Genomic DNA, 24,344 nt, shown 5'->3' on the forward strand with positions numbered 1-24,344 from the left:
ACACAGAGAGAACACACCAACTCCTCACAGACAGTCACCCGGAGGAAACCCACGCAGACACAGAGAGAACACACCAACTCCTCACAGACAGTCACCCGGAGGAAACCCACACAGACACAGAGAGAACACACCACACTCATCACAGACAGTCACCCGGAGCGGGAGTTGAACCCACAACCTCCATGCACCTGGAGCTTTGTGACTGCGACACCTACCTGTTGTGCCACCATGCCGCTAATAATAATAATAATAATAATAATAATAATAAATTGCTAGAATGATATTCTACTACTCAAATAGCCACAGAACCAAACTGCAACAGACACCAAACTTAGTCAGAATGCTATATAATAAAGTCATACGGTGTGCAAAGAAGCTGTTGTGAGAGAAGTGTTTGCTAGAATATGATTCAAAGATGTGTAAAATTGTTTGAAGACCTGCTGATACGCTCATGAGTGATGAATAGGCCTAACCTAGAGGCACCCCATGAACATGGAAGCAAACCAATAAAAACAATTTCCATGACTAGATTTTAAAGAGGAGGAAAGCCATTTTGGAAACAAGGTGAGCTGCACTACCTTTACGCTGAGCTCATTAAAAGCCCCTCGCTGAGCTAGACATATAGGCTATGTTTGTAATGTAGGCTATAACACTGAAGGCTACAGGAAATTGGCTTATTAGATTCACTGGAAAGGAAAAAGAGGGAAAGTATGTTGCATATTATTTCCAATTGCATTTTCACATCATTTACTCTTCAAGGGTACTGGCTTTGTGCAGAAATTGTGGAAATGAAAATGTCTGAACATTGGCTTATTTATTGCTTAAAACAAATATGACAAAAGACACGAAAACAAAGGATGACAACAGTATTGTTTCTTTTTTGAAACCAGTACTAATGAAAAATTTGAGTACAGTCTGATACTAAGCATTATTTTTTTTGTTTTGTTTTTATAAAAACTGGGTGGAACGGTGGTGCAGCAGGTAGTGTTGCAGTCACACAGTTCCCAGGACCTGGAGGTTGTGGGTTCGATTCCCGCTCCGGGTGACTGTCTGTGAGGAGTGTGGTGTGTTCTCTCTGTGTCTGCGTGGGTTTCCTCCGGGTGACTGTCTGTGAGGAGTGTGGTGTGTTCTCCCTGTGTCTGCATGGGATTCCTCCGGGTGACTGTCTGTGAGGAGTGTGGTGTGTTCTCCCTGTGTCTGTGTGTGTTTCCTCTGGGTGACTATCTGTGAGGAGTGTGGTGTGTTCTCCCTGTGTCTGCGTGGGTTTCCTCCGGGTGACTGTCTGTGAGGAGTGTGGTGTGTTCTCCCTGCGTCTGTGTGGGATTCCTCCGGGTGACTGTCTGTGAGGAGTGTGGTGTGTTCTCCCTGTGTCTGCGTGGGTTTCCTCCGGGTGACTGTCTGTGAGGAGTGTGGTGTGTTCTCTCTGTGTCTGCGTGGGTTTCCTCCGGGTGACTGTCTGTGAGGAGTGTGGTGTGTTCTCCCTGTGTCTGCGTGGGTTTCCTCCGGGTGACTGTCTGTGAGGAGTGTGGTGTGTTCTCTCTGTGTCTGCGTGGGTTTCCTCCGGGTGACTGTCTGTGAGGAGTGTGGTGTGTTCTCCCTGTGTCTGCGTGGGTTTCCTCCGGGTGACTGTCTGTGAGGAGTGTGGTGTGTTCTCTCTGTGTCTGCGTGGGTTTCCTCCGGGTGACTGTCTGTGAGGAGTGTGGTGTGTTCTCCCTGTGTCTGTGTGGGTTTCCTCCGGGTGACTGTCTGTGAGGAATGTGGTGTGTTCTCTGTGTCTGCGTGGGTTTCCTCCAGGTGCTCCGGTTTCCTCCCACCGTCCAAAAACACACGTTGGTAGGTGGATTGACAACTCAAAAATATCCGTAGGTGTGAGTGTGTGTGTTGCCCTGTGAAGGACTGGCGCCCCCTCCAGGGTGTGTTCCCGCCTTGCGCCCAATAATTCCAGGAAGGCTCTGGACCCACCGCGACCCTGAACTGGATAAGCGCTTACAGATAATGAAGGAATGAATTAATGAATGAATATAAATACTTTAAATACTGCTCATTTTAATGTTTAAAATAAGATGAGAATGTAGCAGGTCATCATTCTTAATCTCACAAGAAGAAAGACACAGCACATAATGTGGGGGTCTGCTATTTCAGCATAGATTTGTTATAGGATTGTGTCTGTTTTCACTTTCAGCTGTTACTGGCCCACATTGATACTGGGTAAAGATCCGGTGCCTTCACTACCAAAATAAATACCACATCCAGACTCATGTATTTGGTATTTGATAAATTATGAAAGATCTTTTATAACACTGTGCGCATTTGGCTTTCAGACAGGCTGTAGCAAGCCTTTGATCCCACAGACCGCCACTGCAATCACCTCACTTCTGGTCTCCATCTGCAGAGTGTTTAAGTCTCTCTCACAAACAACAGCAGAGACAGAGACAGAGTCCGTCCAACTTTTCCACCTCCCCATCTCAGATCTCCCACTCACGCACTGGCAGAATGGAGGCAGAAATAGCTTTGTTTAACGGCTAATGGGTAATTTTAGCATGTTGCCTGGTCGAGTGGGGTATGTGAGTAACAGCTCGGCTGCTGATCTGCTGGCCTTCCGTAAAGAGATATTATCGGCTGCCAGATCAAGGCCTAGTAAACATTCTCCAATGATATTCTGCTTTTATTTCATCTCGATTGCTGCTCCATCGGTAGCACAGCGGAGAGAAGCAGATTCATTATTAATAAAGGAAATAAAAAGCCACCAGTGTCTGGTGGGGAGCGATGTCCTTGTGGTTAGATGACGCATGTCAGGCATAATCTTGGCGCGGCTCAATGTTGTGACAATGTGTGCTTCAGCAGCAAGGCGTCTTCATACTTCTGATTTAATGTTTAATAGGGCTCCAGATGTCACAGCACTTATGGGAAATTAAGAAAGGTTGAGTGGTGATGTAAACCAGAAAGTGTGCATTAGGAGAGACAGTAACGGATATGGAGACAGGAAGAGGGAGGGTGAGCGAGAGACAATGACACAAGGGCAGAGAAAAATATAAAGAAACACAAGAGAGCGAGAAGCATGAGAAGAGAAAGGCATGAGAAAAACTCAGAAGAAAATTGTAAAAGGGAGTGGGCAAAAGAGAGATGAGAGAGGTGCAGAGAGATCAAGGAATGAGTAAATCAAAGACAGAAATAAAAAAAGAAAAAAGGTATTAAAGAAAGATTAAAACAAGCAAATAGAGAGAGAGAGAGAGAGAGAGAGAGAGAGAGAGAGAGAGAGAGAGAGAGCGATTGAGAAAGATGTGAGAGCAAATAAGGAATTGTGGAGAGAACAGAATACAGAAACATGCGTGGGGGAGAGAGGGAGGAGAGAGAGAGAGAAAACGATGAGACTAGTCATTTTGACGATAAAACACGAGAGAGTGGGCACGACAATGAGACAATAATGAGGAAAGGACGAGAGAGAGAGAGAGCAAGAGCATGTCAGTCAGACTGCCATTTTCAATAAAAAAAACTGACATGCCACAGGAGAACATTTTTAAATGCTAGGCACAGAAAATGAAGAAATACAACTCAAACAAAAGCACTCGACTTCCTTTATCATTGTTCAAGAGCGCTTGGAGAAAGAGGAAATTCTATTTTTAAGTGTGAGCTGGGAAAGATCTATTACAGCCCCCTGAATGGCACACGCAGAGTAACCTCTCGGGTCTTTCTCTACCTACATTTCAACTAAATTATGAACAAAGGAAAAAGTGTGTAAATGTAGTGCACATTGGTGTGAAGTGTTTAAAAGCAGAACAGCAGGGGTATAAGCTGTTGAAACTGTAGATAATTTAAGGGGGGGGGAGTTTTATGAAATGTGTACAGTAAGTTTAGATCCATCCCTGGCGTGAGAGTAATCTGTTCACAGTTCAGTGAGAGAGTAGTGAATGTTAACATAATTAAAGCCTCATTTACTGCAGTGTAAAAATAAAACACAACTGCTCCACCTCAGTGCATTACATTAACATTTTAAAGCATTTGACTACCTTGTAAAAGCAAGCAAGGGAGCAAGCTTTCGCCGTTTGTCTTGTTTGAAGATTTAAACGGTGTATAATTTAAACTGCAGCGACACACTGTCTCTATGGACCAAGAGTTTAGGTCTCTCTATATGTGTGTGTGCAGTAAGAGAGAGAGAGAGAGAGAGAGACAGAGACAAAGTGAGAGATAGAGAGAGAAAGAGAGAGAGAGAGACAGAGAGACAGAGACAAAGTGAGAGATAGAGAGAGAGAGAGACAGAGACAAAGTGAGAGATAGAGACAGACAGAGAGGGAGACAAAGTGAGAGAGATAGACAGAGAGAGAGAGACAAAGAGACAGAGAAAGAGAGAGAACAAAGAGACAAAGAGACAGAGAAAGAGAGAGAACAGAGAAAGAGAGAGAAGGAGACAGAAAGAGAGAGGGAGAGAGACAGAGAGAGGGAGACAGAGAGAGAGACAGAGAAAGAGAGAGAGACAGAGAGAGAGACAGAAAGAGAGAGAGACAGAGAGAGAGACAGAAAGAGAGAGAGAAAGAGAGAGAGAGACAGAGAGAGAGACAGAAAGAGACAGGGGGAGAGAGAGAGACAGAGAGAGACTCATGCAGGACTGAACAGTGAAATTTAGACAATGTTGAAATGATTAATTAAAAAAAAAAAGGGTGACAGGTGGATAAATAAAACCAAGGTGAGTGAGCCATTAGAGAAGCACTAATGGAGGCTGGAGGAGGGAGAGGAAAAAATGAAAGCAAGAAAGAAATGTCTTAATTATTCTGATGGTCTTGATAGCGTTTAATATCACTGAACTTAAAAACCTTGGGCCTGTTTCTTTTGGAATTTCTGCATATTAAATATCTAATTGCATAAACTGTGAAACAACTGCGATGTTTCTGTGTGTGTCTCATGCAAATCCTGTCATCATCAAAAAACTATTTAAATAAAAAAGTCAGTTTTTATCACCATTATGACACTCAAATTAAAGTCAAGAGAAAATACAGCCTACAGCTCTGGGTGTTTTTTCATTAAAAACTGAGACATTTTTACTTTATCATATTATATTTACTTTATACATATAGTTTTTTTAATATTAAAACTTAAATCTCCACACAGTATTTTTCCACCTTACTTTAAACTTTATAAAAGCAGGTAGTGTGTGATTTAAAATACAGCCACCTAATCACCATTAAGGTATTGCTCTTTATTTGGCAGCACCTACGATGACATTGGTTGACTATTGCAAACCATAAGCTACCATATATTGCATATTCATGAATCCAAACTGAGCAGCACCTAAAATGACAACCAGTGCCAACAGACAGAGCACAAAGGGAAGAAATGCAGAGGTAAAATGTCCAAAACACTGCAGGGAATCACACTGGACTTCTATCAGAGCTCTTTTTTAGAAACTGCTTTACTTTATGTATTTATCTGAGAAAAAAAATGACGGCTTTATCACTGTGTGTTTATGAGTTTAGAATGAGACTCTGGATCTGTTTACAGTTCCCTCTTATGCTATAAATAGTTTCATGGGCACCTGTGTTTTATTGACATATTGGTTACATTGGAGGCGGCACGGTGGCGCAGCAGGTAGTGTCGCAGTCACAGCTCCAGGAACCTGGAGGTTGTGGGTTCGATTCTGTGAGGAGTGTGATGTGTTCTCCCTGTGTCTGCGTGGGTTTCCTCCGGGTGACTGTCTGTGAGGAGTGTGATGTGTTCTCCCTGTGTCTGCGTGGGTTTCCTCCGGGTGACTGTCTGTGAGGAGTGTGGTGTGTTCTCCCTGTGTCTGCGTGGGTTTCCTCCGGGTGACTGTCTGTGAGGAGTGTGGTGTGTTCTCCCTGTGTCTGCGTGGGTTTCCTCCGGGTGACTGTCTGTGAGGAGTGTGGTGTGTTCTCTCTGTGTCTGTGTGGGTTTCCTCCAGGTGACTGTTTGTGAGGAGTGTGGTGTGTTCTCCCTGTATCTGCGTGGGTTTCCTCCGGGTGACTGTCTGTGAGGAGTGTGGTGTGTTCTCCCTGTGTCTGCGTGGGTTTCCTCCGGGTGCTCCTGTTTCCTCCCACAGTCCAAAAACACACGTTGGTAGGTGGATTGGCGACTCCAAAGTGTCCGTAGGTGTGAGTGAATATGTGAGTGTGTCTGTGTTGCCCTGTGAAGGACTGGCGCCCCCTCCAGGGTGTATTCCTGCCTTGCATCCAATGATTCCAGGATTACAGATTACAGGTTACAGATAATGAATGAATGAATGGTTACATTAGACCCAGAATTCCGTGGGGATGCACACATTTTTGACATTTTAAAAGCTGTCAAAATAAATGATTCAGTACAACCAACTACAGGAGGTCCTCGGGTTACGTCAGTCCCGAGTTACGATGTTCCGTGGTTACGGCACATCTCCCATTTACTGTATAAAGCCTTGTTTCGACTTAAGTGGTTTTGCGTCATAAACATCGTAACGTGAATTTTCGTTTGTGGTGTGCGGGGCGGAAGAATACACGGTTACGCGGCTCGGGACAGAGGAGGATAGGTGTTAGGATAGGATCAGTGCTTACAGTGTGTTATTTACGTACAGTATGTACGTATGTTACGACTTACACCTAAATTCGGTTACGATGCGATGTAGGAACGAATCAACTTCGTAAACCGAGGACCCCCTGTATAAAGAAATTGAAGAGATTTTAAAATAATGCTCTGAGTTTTAGTGCAAAATATAACACTTGCCTTAATATCAATAACATCTACTGTGAAATTCAAAGATGACGAACGACTTCGGAAAAAATCTATATACATTTGCTGTCAATCAGATGGATTTCCCAGAGATCGCCACCTTTACAAAAGTAGCTGCATGACTTCAGGGAGTCTGTCACACAGTGGAGCCAAGCAAATATACTGTATGACACAGACACATCCAGGCATCAAATCATTAAGCTTAAAAAAGACTTTTAATCAAAACCCGCACACCATTTGGTAAACTAACACAGGTTTGTGAGAAACTGCATCTCTCTCTCTCTGCTCCTGCTGCTAAACTCATTCCTACATTAGCTCCCATAAGACCACATTACCAGCTCTGTATGAACATCAGATTTCCTTCACCTACATGTACAAGAGGCAGCAGGTGCTCTATGGTGAATGTAATATATCTCCCCCCTGGGAACAGAGACATCCAATATGCTCACAAATATCTAACAAATAAGCTTTAACAGTAATATCTGAACATAGTTCCAAAGAAAAAAAAGCCTGTAAAGTGAGAATGTATTCCAGAATAGTTTTCTGGTTAATGTTCTCTGGCGTACTGTCCCTTTCTCAGAAGTTCCCACATTACTGGTGCCTGCTGAGATAATCAAGCACGGACTGTGCTGCATTAAAGATGGCAGGTCCGATGTTGTGTGTCTGATTCAGTTCACAGTAACAGGGAATTAAATAATCACATGTTCTGATATCAACTTTGATGATGCTGTCACTCATAGTATCCACTTCCCTGTGCTTTACATATTAAGATTATTCATTCATTCATTCATTATCTGTAACCCTTATCCAATTCAGGGTTGCGGTGGGTCCAGAGCCTACCTGGAATCATTGGGCGCAAGGCGGGAACACACCCTGGAGGGGGCGCCAGTCTTTCACAGGGCAACACAGACACTCACACATTCACTCACACATTCACACCTATGGACACTTTGGAGTCGCCAATCCACCTACCAATGCATGTTTTTGGACTGTGGGAGGAAACTGGAGCACCCGGAGGAAACCCACGCAGACACAGGGAGAACACACCAACTCCTCACACACAGTCACCCGGAGGAAACCCACGCAGACACAGGGAGAACACACCACACTCCTCACAGACAGTTACCCGGAGCGGGAATCGAACCCACAACCTCCAGGCCCCTGGAGCTGTGACTGCGACACTACCTGTTGCGCCACAGTATATTAAGATTATGACGTGACAAATGTGTAAATCTTATTTAAGGGTTTAAACCTTAACCCTCGTTATTGTTCATCATTATTTATCTTATATGTATAGCAGTGTTTCTCTTACATACTGTCAGTTATCTACTGTCAAACACCATTTAAAACTGAGCTAACTCTATTTTTCTTTAGTCCTCTTCAAGAAATGGTTAGGTTTGGTGCATGTTTCTGTATTTTCTGTTCCTGTTTCCAAATTTCAGCCTACTGAATAACGCACCAGCCCGTAACCCGTGATATCAACGGCGATGTCAATAAAACTGCCGTTAATCAATATGAGTTTGGTTTAACAGGCCAACGATACACTATGACAGTCAGTGCTTTGGTAATCAGTCGTTCCCATAAGCACCTTTCAGTAACACCTTATAATCGGTGTGAAACAACAGGCAAAACATGTTTCCCACTAGTGTCACACAGCTGAAATAAAAAATCTACAGCTGAAATCAGAAAGTAGGGTTGAAAGGAGCAAGAAATATCCAGTTTGAGAACGTAAATTCATTTTTAGCATTAAACAGCATTAGAGCCTGCCTGAGTTTGTACCAGAAGTATGAACTCCCAGCCATCAGTTCCCTAAAAAAGGCCGTGGAACCGGAGGAGGAATTCTGATAAAGCCTGGAGGCACACACACACACAAAAAGACAGGCAGATTTTTAATAGCTCACAAGAGTATACAAAATCATACTCTTGTGCTCAGCCCACCCACAGACTTGCATGTTTTACTGCCTCACTGTCAGAAGAGCACACACACACACTTCTTCTCCACCTCTTGTATGACACTGCTTAATTACAGGGGCTGGGGCTAATCAGGATCCTGTCATTTTAGGAAGACTGGAAGAGAGCAGTGTTCTTCACGAGCAGTCAAACTCTTTCTCTTACACACACACACACACACACACAGTCTGACAAACGCTAGCTTCTGTAAAACTTGTTCCAGGACACTGAAGTCAGATCACGTCACCATTTCTGTACCTGACTTTTGTGTCCGGGTCCACGTGCTGGCTGCATATCAGAGTGTAACAACATAAAGACGAGAGTTTCTTACACTGCAAACGTATCATTTTCCATTCTTTGTCTGTTCGATCTACTGAAATATAAGGGTTTGCAAATAAAAGGGTGCTGAAACCAAGAGAAATTATAGTGCTTGCCAAATGTTTGGAAATATGGTGTATTTTAATTCCCTGCCTTTTCGGTACTGTGTGATTTTCTTGGTCGTTTTTAAATAAGGAACAACACCTGCAACGATTTTTAGCAACAGGTCTATTATCAACCCAGGATATTAATTAAATAAAGGGCGGTCCCAGCCCTAGGCAAAGTACTGTACGATAGTGTGAGAACTCTGTGAAAGTTCATATAAACATACTGACCATTTCTCTGAGAGCCGAAAGTGAAAGCCAGACGGTTGAGCAAACTCTTGTCCTCGTAACGCTCTTCTTTGACTACGACCCAGAAACAGTTCTCGGACATCTCCTGAGGACGGATCTATAACACACACACACACACACACGTGTCACCAATTTAAAGCAAAGAAACATAAAACAAACATATGTTTGCACATGCAAACAAATCATTTACCCATACGCACATTTGCACAAGAACACACATGCACAAACAAAAACAGAGAAATTATGACCTGCCATTCCACTTCCTCCCACCTCCGTCTAGGAGGTCAGAGGGAAAGTTGCTAGGCAACTACTGAAACATACAAGTGAGGGATAAGAGGCGAATAAAAAAGTAAAAGGAAAATCTACTCAAATATTCATAATGGGCAAGAGAAGAGGGTTTATTCCTCCTCCACTTCTCGGACTCCACATCCATGTCTATGACGGCAGAGTGTGGCCCTTGAGTGCTTCATCTATAGCTCTCTCAGTGTACTCCAACACAGAAGAGTGCTCTATTCAAACAACAAATCACACCCCCTTCAAACTCTTCACACACGCGAATACATACATGTATATATACACACACACACACACATCTATACACTGCAGCCACACTGAAAGTTAGAAATTATAGAGGTAAAAAAAAGTGTATGTTTGGGAGCAAATATTGCTACACTACAATCAAACCAGAGAACAAACGAAGAGTCCAGAATGAGGTGGTGTGCTGTGTTTAATAAGAACACTGAAATAATATTAATAAAGTAATACATTAAAAACATGTCTTATTAATTTTGCCTTTTATAGCGATAGAGAAAGAACTCACACAGAAATGAGCAAAGAGACAATACTAACAAAATACAGGGGTTGGACAAAAAGTGAAACGCCTGGTTTTAGACCACAGTAATTTATTAGTGTGGTGTAGGGCCTCCTTTTGTGGCCAATACAGCGTCAGTTCGTCTTGGGAATGACATACACAAGTCCTGCACAGTGGTCAGAGGGATTTGAAGCCATTCTTCTTGCCATCTTACCATCACTGATCCACCCCAATGTTTCACTCTGGGCATGCTACAGTCTGGTGGTACGCTTCTTTGGGGCGTCTCCACACCGTAACTCTCCCAGATGTGGGGAGAACAGTAAAGGTGGACTCATCAGAGAACAATACATGTTTCACATTGTCCACAGCCCAAGATTTGCGCTCCTTGCACCATTGAAACCGACGTTTGGCATTGGCATGAGTGACCAAAGGTTTGGCTACAGCAGCCCGGCCGTGTGTATTGACCCTGTGGAGCTCCCGACGGACAGTTTTTATGTTTTTTGGACACAATCCGGGTCAGCACCCGAACATCCCTTTCAGACAGCGTCCTCTTACGTCCACAGTGAATCCTGTTGGATGTGTTTCTCCTTCTTGGTGGTACGCTGACATTACCCTGGATACCGTGGCTCTTGATACATCACAAAGACTTCTTGGTCTTGGTCACAGATGTGCCAGCAAGACGTGCACCAACAATTTGTCCTTTTCTGAACTCTGGTGTGTCACCCATAATGTTGTGTGCATTGCAATATTTTGAGGAAAACTGTGCTCTTACCCTCTGCTAATTAACCCTTCACACTCTGCTCTTACTGGTGCAATGTGCAATTAATGAAGATTAGCCACCAGTCTGCTCCAATTTAGCCATGAAACCTCCCACACTACAATGAGAGGTGTTTCAGTTTCATTGTCCAACCCCTGTATTATAAAGATGGAGGTGGGATATCAATATCGTTTAGCATTGGTACTGATCAGCAGACTGGGATTAATTTTAAAAATTATTATTGTTCTATAGAAAACTCAACAAATAGAAACAAGATAAATACAAGACCATAATGATAAATAAAATAACAGCAGCAGCAAGAGAGTATCTGCTAGTGCATAGTGATATCAGAAATATGCACACAACAAAACAATTGCTATGGGATGAAGCACTGCATAGAATAAGCTCCAACTTATTTTTTTTTTGTTGTTTTGAAGGTTCACAACAAAACTACGCCTCATCAAATCAGTGATTTTTTTTATCATGTAATTCAATGTGACGCTCACGACAAACAAAGCTATATTAGGTTGTGAGGTGTTTAAGGTCAGCACTAAGGGAGGAACGGCGTCTAATGGCTATGCTGATTTGTGTAACTGTGGAGAGAAACCATGGAAACCAAGGAGACTGGAGCAGTGCGGGACAATCAATTTTATGGAGTGTTGCACTTAAGACAAGAGACAGTAAAGATTGAGAGTGGGATCGATGAGCTGGAGACTTTCTAATGAACCACACTCGCACCTGCGCCGCACTCAGCTGCTTTACTTATCACTGATAACTTGTCATTGGGCTATCGCAGGCTTTACTTTATATTAATGCAATCTCTGACTTGTCCTGTGTTAGCAGACGGAAATTATGTTCAAGACTTACAAACAAACAAAAGTTTCACAGACAAACAACTTCACAAAACCATCATAGATTGTATTAGCAATTTTTGTTTGCACCTAATGAACGTTTAAACACATTTACTCACAAACAGCTGAATCAAGTGCAGAGAGATCCCAGAGTGCTACTGTAATAAATCAATGCAAACATGTCCTAGGGCAGTGGCGGATGGAGGTGCTGTTTGGTGCCATGATACACATAAAAATGTATCTTATGCAAACTCACCAACCTTCATTAAACCTGTTTCTACAAAAACAAGAAACTGAAACACGGTGGAACTATACTCTTTGCTCTGTAAACTAATAACACAGGAGACATTTTGGGCAGGCGGCACGGTGGCGCAGCAGGTAGGTGTCGCAGTCACACAGCTCCAGGGACCTGGAGGTTGTGGGTTCGATTCCCACTCCGGGTGACTGTCTGTGAGGAGTGTGGTGTGTTCTCCCTGTGTCCGCGTGGGTTTCCTCCGGGTGCTCCGGTTTCCTCCCACAGTCCAAAAACACACGTTGGTAGGTGGATTGGCGACTCAAAAGTGTCCGTAGGTGTGAGTGTGAGTGAATGTGTGAGTGTCTGTGTTGCCCTGTGAAGGACTGACGCCCCCTCCAGGGTGTATTCCCGCCTTGCACCCAATGATTCCAGGTAGGCTCTGAACCCACCGCGACCCTGAACTGGATAAGCGGTTACAGACGATGAATGAATGAATAAATGACATTTGGGCATCTCTGTGTACTGACTGTATTTTAGAAAATGCCTCATATTCCTCTGAACATTTTTTCTGTCACGTCCGAAGATTTTGACTAAATGATGCTTTATCTAAATGTATTAACATTGAAAAGGATGTCAAAAAACATATTTGAAATTAGATAATGTTTAACCTACCATGGCACTGTACTTAAAACCCTGAACTAAAGGAAGAGCCTTTAAACAAACCCACTTTTCCAACCCAGCAGTCCACCTCTAGAAACCACAGTTCTGGTTAAACAAGAGATGAAAGTTTTGGGATAGAAATCATGAATATTGTATGTCTTATGCATCTTCTACAGCTGTCTTCCTAAAAGTTAATTGCCAACAGGTTTCGGATGATACAAAACATATGGTTAACTTTTATAGAACATCTGTATGACGGCTGTGAAGGGGCAGAGATTAAATATTAATAGTTATATTGCAAACTAATATCACTCCAAAGAGAACGCAAGACAACATCTGCTGAGGAAGCACAACAGGCCGCCAGACAATAGCTTTTGATCCTTCCCGGGGAAAGTTAGAGCTTGTATACCGTGGAGTGAAGGGGAAGCGTGAAGGGCTCTGTGTAAAGTTGAGGAATGGATACAAACAGAGAAAGCTTCTGATAAGAAGCAAAGGATCAGATCTGCCTTTTACACTTTTGTTAAACAGTTATGAGGAAAATATTAAATCTGGAAATGTCCCAGCAAGAAAAAAAATACAGTGGATTTTCATACATATTAAAATAATAAAGAGAGATTAACTATTTTGGTTTGTGTGGTGCAGCATTAATAAATTAGGGGCATTAACACTTCATTAACAGGTTAACTTAGACTCAAAAAAACTACACACTTGTTACAGACTTGCCCCACACCTTTGTCAGAGACACTCCAAGCTCAGCACTAGAGCCTGTTTTTGTGAGAGCACAAAAATGATATTAAACAGAGCAAGTGACACAATGAGTGTGGAGAAAAGCACTGAGTAAAAACAGGAAAAAAAAAAAGAAAACTGAGCAAAAACGGCTAAAAACTACTACTCTTCACTGCTGTGCACTTGGGTCAGGGTTCCATTTAAAGGAACAGGCGCTGGGTCTGGAGCCAACCCAGAATCACTGGGTGCAAGACAGGAATACACCCTGGTTATGATGTCAGGCAATCACATGGCATTTAATAATTACTAATTAATATAATTCAATAACTGAATAGAATCTATGGAAACACACGAGACACATTAACATTTTCAGATGATGAACATACCTTGGACCAGTTGAGGCGCTTCATGGTGGTCTCAGGCTTGAACTCCTTCTTGGGCTGAAGGCCGTAAGGCAGCGTGTGACGGGTGGGGGAGTACATCTGTCCGCCCAGTCCAGGTGGAGGAGGAGGAGGGATGCCGAAGGGAGGAGGAGGCACTCCGGGCATGCTGGCACAGCCAGGTGGAGGAGGGGGAGGAGGAGGGGGTGGAGGAACCAGACCACCGGGCCCAGGGGGCGGTGGAGGGGCAACTGGTGTGAAAGATGAAGACGTCAAGCCTGCGACAGACTGCACTGAAGGTATGCCCACTGGCACTGCTCCAAACTGCACCAGAGAAAATAAACAGAACGTAAGAAAGTTAATACATCATACATGTGCACTTCATCTGTGTTTAATGTCACAGATACAGTCAGAAGTAACACAGTATTTACACTTATTTTGTTGTAGTTCAGTACTATTCAGAGTAAGCTCAGAGTGGAAGAAGGAGGAGAAAACAACCATTCACAGTATTTTATACAACTGTGGTTCTTACACAGCAGCTTTACAGGATTAGGGGTCCTATCCTCAAGTGGGCACTGCCGAGCAGAAAGTGGCAGATAAAAACTCCCTCAGAATTTGAGGAAAAACCTTGACATCCCCACCAGACACCACCGCATCTCTCACAGTGACATTCTATTTCATCGTAAAGCACCTCTGAATTACTTTATTAGCATCATAACAATGCAAAAGTGTTATTATATATTTGTATTATATTATTTATTATATGCAACAACAAATAATAATAATAAATATAACAATAAACAAATAAAATTCCCTTTCGAGCCAGAATATACCCTTGGCTTTGGCCATATTATAATGTGTGGTTCAGCACCATGATGCAAACAAATAAACCAACAGATGAACAAAATAATTATTATATTTGGTGGGATCAAAGATGAAGAAGGTCCCTCCAGACAGAAGCAGTAGGCAGATGGATCGAATAAAAAGATTATTAAGAGTACGACCCCCTCCCGTTTCAAACTCCTCCACTTCAAACACCCAAATGTGTAGTATAAACAAGCAATACCATGCATAACCCTCTTGTGTAACCACTCTATTCATTCGGAATGGAGTACAGCTGCAGGGGAGAATTTATTGAACATGTAGATGCTCTAATTCAAACACTACGCATGCTAGCCTCCTGATAATTCACAGGCAAAGAGGCAGAATGAATGACGGCACCATATATCTGGGCCATTGACTGGCTGATTACGGTTTCACGGTGCTGCGAACAATTGCAACCTGAAGAGATGGATCAGTTTAACTGCCTGCATTCCAAACTTTCACTTCACTCATCAGGCTCCATTATTTAACAATTGATCGGCGCTATCGACAGTGGCCTAGCGAGCCGAAAAGCAATTGATCAAACAAACTGTTCAGCTGATGCTCTATTTGTCATGTCAATCTGAGGGTTTGGGGATCAACTAAGGTGGGAATCAAAGAAAGCTTCTGCAGACCGAAGACAGAAAGACAAATGTAGTCCTTCTCATTAAAGGGAAAAATACACGTAAGAAAACACACGTTAATAAAAAACATACTCAAAAGTAAATAAATAAATAAATAAATGTCAAGCATTTGAAGCACAGTCACAAGAGTTGACAACTTAATGCTATTTAGACTGATGTTACTTGAATGTAATACATCTGCTCTATCGATTGTTAAATTCCATCTAAATCTGCACTCAAGGCCATGTGTAAAGGCTCTTGCAAAAGCAGAGAATTAGTTTCATTAAAGCAACATTTTCTGGAAGCAGTTCCCTCCTAAATCAAAAATCATTGGAAAGAAGAAACCTAGGCTTGTCTATGAAAAGCAATAGGAACGGACTGCTGTTTATTATTATAATTATTATTATTATTATATTGTGCTTCCAGGGTTGTCAAAAACAGATCGATTTGGGCAGTGTGTGTATTATTCGGAATTGATCATTACATGATTTTAATTATTTTTAAAGAAACGGCACACAATACTTGAATAGACCTCTCAAACATAATGTTTGTTTGTTTTCTGTCAACAAACAAAATGGCCACACAACCCCCTGTGTGAAGGCATAATTAAACAGTGGGAGCAGTTATTATGCGCGTGTATGCTCAGTATAGACGCTGTCACTCAACACACACTATCTACTGGATCATCGTACTGCTGTGGTGATGTTCTTCTGACAACTTTTAATGTCACACGAGTGCTGTGATTGGCCCTTATCTGCTCCAGATACAACATGAATCAGAGGAGTAACAGAGACACAGTGAGAGAGAACTGAGGAGAGAGATAAAAGAGAGAGATTGATACGCATGCAGCAGATGCTAAATGGTTACAGAAACTGTGACAGGTGACAGAAAGCGAGGCAGTGAGACAGAGAGGTTTTACCTGAGATCTGAAGGCCTGCAGCTCTGCCTCCAGCTCGCTGATCCTCTCCTCTCTCTTCAGCAGCTGGGCCAGAGCGTCCTGTCTGCCCATAAGCTCTTCATCAAACTGCAGGAAAGAAGTGGAGTGAGACTTTCATTTAACAAGAAGACACATGATATGCAGCACTATTAGAGAGGTATGAGACTCAAATGCGAAATAAACCAAGTTCACCCCAAATTACAAAGAAAAACTGTGTTAGGAATTAAATAAGAACACTCTTGTCCTGATACTTTAAAAAAAAATAGACTATATCCAGCCAAAGTCTTAAAAGTGAGAGCTCCTTAATAGGTTTCACTAAGGTAAAGATAACTAGTGCAGAACATCTATTGGGTGAAATGTTCATGTGTGGTTGAAAAGAGTCTCTTTAAACTTTAAAACTGTGCTTCACATTCATCTCATTTACATCATGTTAGAAAAATCTACAGCTCGTTTGATCAGAGATGAAGTGGTGAGATCAAATAATCCTTGATCTCTTGCCTATAGGCCACAATCTCTCTTTATCCTAGCAGGTTATAACTAAATTATAAAAATAGCCTGTATGCATTCTGAAACAGGTGAGGAATACATATAAATTAAATACTTTTCATTGTGCCTTACATTTCAATCATTCATTCGTTTTCTGTGACTGTTTATCCAGTTCAGGGTCACAGTGGGTCCGGGGCCTATACAGAATCACTGGGTGCCCTGGGGAAGCTAGTCCTTCGCAAGGCAAGATAACAGACTAGCACCACATCTGTTGACTTTTTGTACAAATCTTAGCTACTTCTTACAGTAGATTATCGCCGGTAGCAGAACATGTTACAAAACAACTGTTCTGACCATGAGCCGGAGACACGGCTCTCTCCGCGGCTCCTGTGTTCCCAGAGACGGAGCAGCCCGGTCAGTCCACACGGCAGCTCAAACACATCAGAATGAGCAAACTGTGCAGCCAAAGGCACACGTTTGCTTCTGTTTACCTTTAATTTAGGCCTTTTTCTAAAGTCCTGAACAGAGATCACAGAATTGATTGAGACATTCAGCTTTATTCACACATCTTATGAATGAATGATAAGGGACTTTAGGTGCGACTGGACCCGGAAACGGCAAAACGTCACACGTGGCGTCACACTTAACAAGTGGATACACACTCACACCTGCGGACACTTGAGTCGCTAATCCACCTAACAACGTGTGTTTTTGGACTGTGAGAGGAAACCAGAACACACCCGGTGGAAACCCACGGAGAGACGCCACATTCCTCACAGACAGTAAACCGGAGGAAACCCACTCAGACACAGGGAGAACACGCCACACTCCTCACAGACAGTCACCCGGAGGAAACCCACTCAGACACAGGGAGAACACGCCACGCTCCTCACAGACAGTCACCCGGAGGAAACCCACTCAGACACAGGGAGAACACGCCACGCTCCTCACAGACAGTCACCCGGAGGAAACCCACTCAGACACAGGGAGAACACGCCACGCTCCTCACAGACAGTCACCCGGAGGAAACCCACTCAGACACAGGGAGAACACGCCACGCTCCTCACAGACAGTCACCCGGAGGAAACCCACTCAGACACAGGGAGAACACGCCACGCTCCTCACAGACAGTCACCCGGAGGAAACCCACTCAGACACAGGGAGAACACGCCACACTCCTCACAGACAGTCAACCGGAGGAAACCCACACGGCAAAACGTCACACATGGCGTCACATTTAACAAGTGGATACACACTCACACCTGCGGACACTTTTGAGTCGCCAATCCACCTAACAACGTGTGTTTTTGGACTGTGAGAGGAAACCAGAACACATCCGGTGGAAACCCACGCAGACACAGGGAGAACACACCACACTCCTCACAGACAGTCACCCGGCGGAAACCCACTCAGACACAGGGAGAACACACCACACTCCTCACAGACAATCACCCGGAGGAAACCCTCGCAGACACAGGGAGAACACACCACACTCCTCACAGACAGTCACCCGGAGGAAACCCTCGCAGACACAGGGAGAACACACCACACTCCTCACAGACAGTGTGAGTGGGGCTCGAACCCACAACCCCAGATCCCTGGAGCTGTGTAAGAGCTACCTGCTACGCCAACCACATTTAAAGCAACTTCTGTAAAAACTATTCCAGTCGTTACCTTAATTTTGATAAAGTTGGTTTCAAAATTAAATAATAAATAAATAAATCCCTAGAGGTTTGGCTACAGTTTCTCCTATTTCTCTTTTATATTTTAGTAATATTTCTTTTTTTTTTTTAATCTAAAGAACCGACTGATGGACTCTTATCCAGAGTGAAGCACCTTAGTTCCTTGTAGCATCTTTACCTTTATTTCCAAAAACATTGTATGTTCAATGGGAAACCCATTACAGAACAACTCATTTGAAAGAAGTGGGTGGGGGCAAAGCTGCTCACGCGCAGGGGCCTGTGGCTAGAGTGAGCGAGAGTGTGTGAGCAGATATTGATGAAGCTGTGTCTGAAACTCATCATGTTGCAATGATCTGAACGGCACCAATGCGCGGCTGAAGTGAGGCGTGATATAAAGCAGGCCTCATTAGGTCACTGTTTGATTAAAGTAATTACAGCAGGACGTTTCCTCTGCTCTATATGTATTTATATATTTACAATGAATCACGCAGGAACAAAATACATATTCATGCACAGTATACGGCAAAGCTTAACATAAATATTCATATGTTTTTTAGCCATATATAAATCAAAGGATGAGTGCAATGTTATCAATGTGCACTTCATGACCATACGTCTATAAACACATGCGCATCTAGCGTTCTTTAACAGACACCTTCTCCCCACACTCTCTTCTGGAAACACCCTAGACTAGATGCTGAAACATTTCTGTGAGGATTTGATGGCATTCAGCTACACAAGCATTAGTAAAACCATGTACAAGGATGGAGTCTCCATACTTCAGAGAATGTAGATGCACTGCTTCACAGCTCAATCAGTAACACTTAATTTGTCACTGGGAATGATGACTTTAGACTCATGTGCAGTTCCTCCAGGGGGTCGTGTTCAATTTTATGGTTTTAAGTAAGATTAAACAAGCTTTGTGTACTCAACTGAACGTCGGTTTACACAACAGATGCCCCATAAAATAGCGTCATTCACTACATTTTAGGGGTTGTCTAGAAACTCCCGTGTGAATATGAAGAGCAGATGACTTCCAACCTCAGACCCAGCCTGCTCCACCTGTATCTATCTCGCCGACTGCAATTACCAAAGGTGCACTCCAGAATAATCAATATAGTCGCCTTTTAATCTTGGGATACTGTTAATTACAAATGGCTGTTTGAAAGATTTCTAGTACTTTTCCTTTAATTAAGGAAACTTAAATGGTGCTTTATTGAATGCTCTTCAAAGACTGCACTCTTCAATAAAGAAGCTCGGCTAAAGCCGAGGGAGAACCGCGAGGGAGACAATGAAGTGGTGGTGAGAAAGAGTGAGGAAGAACCGGGTGAAATGAAAATATGGAAAGTCTCTTACCTTTTGAGCCAATTCGGAGGCCCTTTGCTCATACTCATCTGCGCGTGCTTTATCCACACACACTTCTGAAATAAAAATACATGCATAACATTATGACCAACTCCTTGTTTCTATGCTCGGTCCATTCTCTCAGCTCCTCTGACCACATTGGAGCGCTTTGTAATTCTGAAATTACAGGCTATGGTCATTCTATTACTCTACATAAATGGTCAGGACCCCCACAGAGCTAAGACACGGTCTCGGACTTAACATCCCCAGCTTGGACCAACAGGGTAGAAGTGTATAACAGAGTGGAGAGTGATGTATAAAATGATGTCCTTGATGTGTTTCAGGCGTTCTGGTCAGTTACTTGTTAGTCATAGTCAGTATATCGTTATGTTAATTGGCCAGCCATAAACACACATTCTCACACACACCTAGAAGGTGGCTGAAGTCCACGTCCAGACGCTTGCGGTAGGAGAAGTCTGGATCTGTGCCACTGCGGTGCAAGACGATCTGAGACACGCACTCCTCTATAATCTTAAAATACTGAGGCCTAAGGAAGAGAAATGAAAAAAAAATACGTGCATTTAAATATAACGTGACTTAAACAGCCACAAATGAACGGCCATTGCAAAGTTCAACACATTTAGAGTAGAATACACATTGTTAATTCTCTTTTGCCAGCTAAAACACACCCACATTGTCTAGCATGGTGTAGAGTGATGAGGGCAGAGTCGTCTCAGAAAGAGTGAAGACTTTACGCTCTCTAGGTCCTTTCCTCGGACGGCTGTGGTGTTGCCAGGGGTTAAATTCACAATCCCTAATTAGCTGAAAAACGGTCTTACTTTCTAATTTATGGACTGGCTCGACTGGTGAACCGTATGTTTTGAAACTTTAACTATGTTTAAATACGCCATCAAACTCTTATTTCAAAGAACAGAGCAAAACAAGTGTCAGACAGAAGGTTGAGAGGGTTCAAAAACCAACAATGAAAATAACTTTTCAGACTTTCCAATTAAATTTCCAATAAAGCAGTCGTAACTGTTGAACATGGCCTTTGCAACAGAGAAAGAAAGAAAGTGAGGGAGGGAAAGAGAGAGATAATAAAAGCTGGATTTTTTCATTTATTTATTTATTTATTTTAAGAGACGGCTGGTTAAGTGAGATGGATGATTTAAAAGCATCATGCAGCTCTCCTGGTCTGACAGGAGAGCCCTTCAGTTTGTGAAGCAGGCCAGCAGGTGTCCTGAGGCAGCCCCCTTCTCCTCCTCTGTCACCTCCACTCTGGAATTAACCTGCCTTTTATTCCAGTTTTCATAAGGCTGGAGCGGGCCAGGTGCTTTAATGTATCCAATTACACGGAGAGGGCCAGCGATGGGAAAGGTTGAAGAGACCTTGATTCCAGATAAGAATTTAACAAGACGTGCCATAGCTTAGGGGCAGCATGCCACAATTTATGGCACTCACACAAAATCAATAAGGAGCACGGCCCACTTAATCTCAACAGCAAGGCCATCGGGCCTGCAGCCACACCTCCATCCACCTACCCATCGCAGACGCACACAGAGACAGAGAGGGAAAAAGAAAGAGGAAAAATACAGAAAAGAATATCTACAAATAGCAGACTAATGATGCCGTCAAGAGCTGTCACAAACTACTGCTATTGTGTACATGTGTGTCTTTGTGTAACAACAAAATTACCACATAGTAAAACGATTTTAATTGACTGGCAATAGCAGTGTGCTAATAACGTCACAAATACCCATGGTCAAAATCCAAACAGCTAACTGTATGACTTTCATTTCCAGGATTCCTAATTTAACTCCACAAGCTAAAAATTTAACGGGAGCAAAAGAAAATCATTGAAAGACACAGAGAATTTATGAAGCTCACAAACTGTGACCATTTGGGAAGTCAGTAAAGCAGCCGAGCTGGAAGTTGTGAATATTGCAGAAGCACTGCAATGTACTGATATAAATCACTGAATTATGCTAAATGAGCAACCAGAACAAGTGTTTAGAAAGTTCTGTGAGTTATAGTTGCATTATTTGTGCATTTATGTAACAAATTTAATCCCATCGTTTATTTTAACTTTTTCTCCCTCTCTGATGAAGCAATTGTCAAACACAAACGCAGTGGGATTATTAAAATGTGGCAGTGATTGTTGCCTGGACATTGTAGATGGTGGAAGATTGGGTAATGAACAGCTGCTTTGGTAATTGTGTGTGGTGCGGTTACTCCTGTACTGTTTTTGACAAACGTAACGACTATATTTTCAGGTGTTGTTCAGGTCTGATCAGTGGAGAGAGAGTGAGCACAGATGGGAGCATGCACCCAAGAAAGTATATATAAATAAAAGGTGTTGTCACCTGTCATTAGACAACTTTCATATCGTCGCTGTCCAATTAAAAACGTATCTCCCAAAATAGTACGTTTAAAAGAGAATGGGGAAAAACTATAGACGTTAACTTATATTTCAACAGACTGTAAAAACGATGTTATTCCAAGTAATTTGAGCATTTCTACTGATAAATTCATCATGAGAATTTCACACAATGTGACGGACAGCTGCTGCGTTGAAATGATGCAGTAAACTAAATATCCACGGGAATGGAGACACATTTTTAATTGGACACAGACGATATGAGATGGTCCAACAGCTCAATTCTGGTTTTCTGTCACTCAACTTTGTTCAAACGTATTTGAGTTTGTCTACACTTGTACTAGCACAGTACCTGCTAGTCACAATCAAACTGTAATATGGTGCATGGCATTAGCTTAGCTAATACGCTGCGCAGTTTAATATAACTTTCCATTCCTTCCTCCACAAGACGCTCAAATCCGCTCCATCTAATAATTAGTCCCATAGATGAAGTGAAAGCTAGATCTTTGGAGAACAATGAAAGTTGAGAGCCAGCTCTTTGCAAAGAGTATTATAACAGAGTGAGTTTAAAATAAAGTTGTCCTGATTGTTAAAAAAAAAGCTCTACTTAATGGTGTTAACAGCTGTTAATTGAAGGTCCTGGAGAGAAGTCAGCCCACAGTACATGTCAAATAATAATCAATATACCATGGACATAGTAAATTGGATTCTGGCTATGTAACGAACAAAAGGCAGTCTGAATCCCACATGCCCGCCTCTTGAAAAGTTTAAGAGGTGTGTGAATAACTGAGTCAGCAGCAGCAGGGTGTGTGAGTGTGTATGTGTGAGAATGAGAGCGAGAAAGAGAGAGAGAGAGATAGTAACCTTCACCTAATCAGAGCAGCAGGCCTTGCAAGATGGCCAAACCCAGAGAGTGGGTTTTGATGTTCAGTGTACAGGCGGAATAATTTCAGTAAGAACAAATTAATCACACTTTGTGTCTCTGATGACAAAGATGTCCAACACCGATGTGAGAGAGTGGGGGGCGGGGGGGGGGGGGGCAGTTCTCCACAGCCGTGTTGAATAATTACAGATGATATATTCCACATTCCTCAGATTAGCCTTTTGAGTCTTTTGATCAGGCCTAGGTTTAACACACACCCAGCTGTGAGCAAGTAGACATGAAAAACCCTCTTTGAGGCAGCACTACAGACGAAAAAGAGAAACGGAGAACGAGGGATTGTGTGAAAGCGAGAGAGGAGAGAGAGAAAAGGTGAGAGAGACAAAGGGGTGAGTGTGAGACAGAGAAAGAGGGAACAGTGAGAGAGAGAGAGACAGAGAGAGAAATCTAGAGCAGAGAGATGAGGGGTTGTGAGATAAGCGGAAGATGAAAGCAGGCTCATTCTCTTTGTTGGACAATGTCATTGGGAGAAATTTGGTGAGAGGGGACCCGCAGCACAGGCTGTAGAGAAGCTCCAAGATGGACACGAGGGGGGTCAAATCAGGGAGAGGTTTAAAAAGGTCCGATTAAACCATTAAACTGGAAACTGACCACTGAAAACTTCATCAAATAAATATAAGTGCACAGGAAATTATAAAGACAAGTGGTTGTTGGAGTAGAACCATCTGTTCAGGTTCAAGATACTCACCCTCAGATGAAGTGTTTGTGTGAAGAGGGCTAGGGGAACTCCTGGCGTCTAATAGGGGACTCCTGCTCTTATTGGTACCAAGTCAGAATTTAATTTATTTTTATTTTAACCTATAAATAGAGTTAAGAGTGGGCAGTGGGCAGTTTTATAAGAATTCATGTTGATTATGTATCATTTTAAATCAATGTCAAAGAAAGCTTTTAACATAGAGATGACATCAAGTGAAATGATCCTTTGTAAATATTTATGTCATAATTATTTTTTTTTATCATGGTACCCCAGTAAACAAGGAACGTCCCTGGACATTCAAAATAGGTCTAAAAGTAGTCTGTCCGTCAAGAACATATTTTAAACGTCAATGGACGTCCACAATCCATCTTAATTAAGTGGTGACCAATCGATAACGTCAGTGGACGTCCAAAACGCGTTTTATACAAGTAATTTATTTCGGGACCAATTAATAACGTCAATGGACGTCCAAAATACGTCTAATAGTCGTCTTTTCAATGTCTGTGTTTGGACGTCTTTTCAATTTTCATTTTCAACCTTAAGAGAACGTTGATTAGACGGCAGTCATTACGTTATTTCAACGTTGAATCAACGGCTAAATGTTTACTGGAACTACTTCTTGGTGTTGTGTTTTATTGTTTGCAA

The 24,344-nt window shown here is 42.6% G+C and overlaps 1 protein-coding gene across 4 annotated transcripts in view; it reads right to left on the reverse strand.

Moving 5' to 3' along the window:
* The window catches only part of diaph3 (diaphanous-related formin 3), a 326,290-nt gene that overhangs the window by 192,556 nt on the left and 109,390 nt on the right, over positions 1 to 24,344 (reverse strand). For all 4 annotated transcript variants that reach the window (XM_066647628.1, XM_066647626.1, XM_066647627.1 and 1 more), the window contains 5 exons: positions 20,114 to 20,232; positions 19,698 to 19,762; positions 16,156 to 16,260; positions 13,759 to 14,076; positions 9,315 to 9,429 (listed from right to left, as the gene is read on the reverse strand). In XM_066647628.1, the coding sequence (XP_066503725.1) occupies positions 9,315 to 9,429; positions 13,759 to 14,076; positions 16,156 to 16,260; positions 19,698 to 19,762; positions 20,114 to 20,232 (722 nt within the window). The remainder of the gene's footprint in view (positions 1 to 9,314; positions 9,430 to 13,758; positions 14,077 to 16,155; positions 16,261 to 19,697; positions 19,763 to 20,113; positions 20,233 to 24,344) is intronic.

This window comes from Hoplias malabaricus, chromosome 16 (assembly GCF_029633855.1).
Source record: "Hoplias malabaricus isolate fHopMal1 chromosome 16, fHopMal1.hap1, whole genome shotgun sequence".
Classification (NCBI taxonomy): Eukaryota; Metazoa; Chordata; class Actinopteri; order Characiformes; family Erythrinidae; genus Hoplias; species Hoplias malabaricus.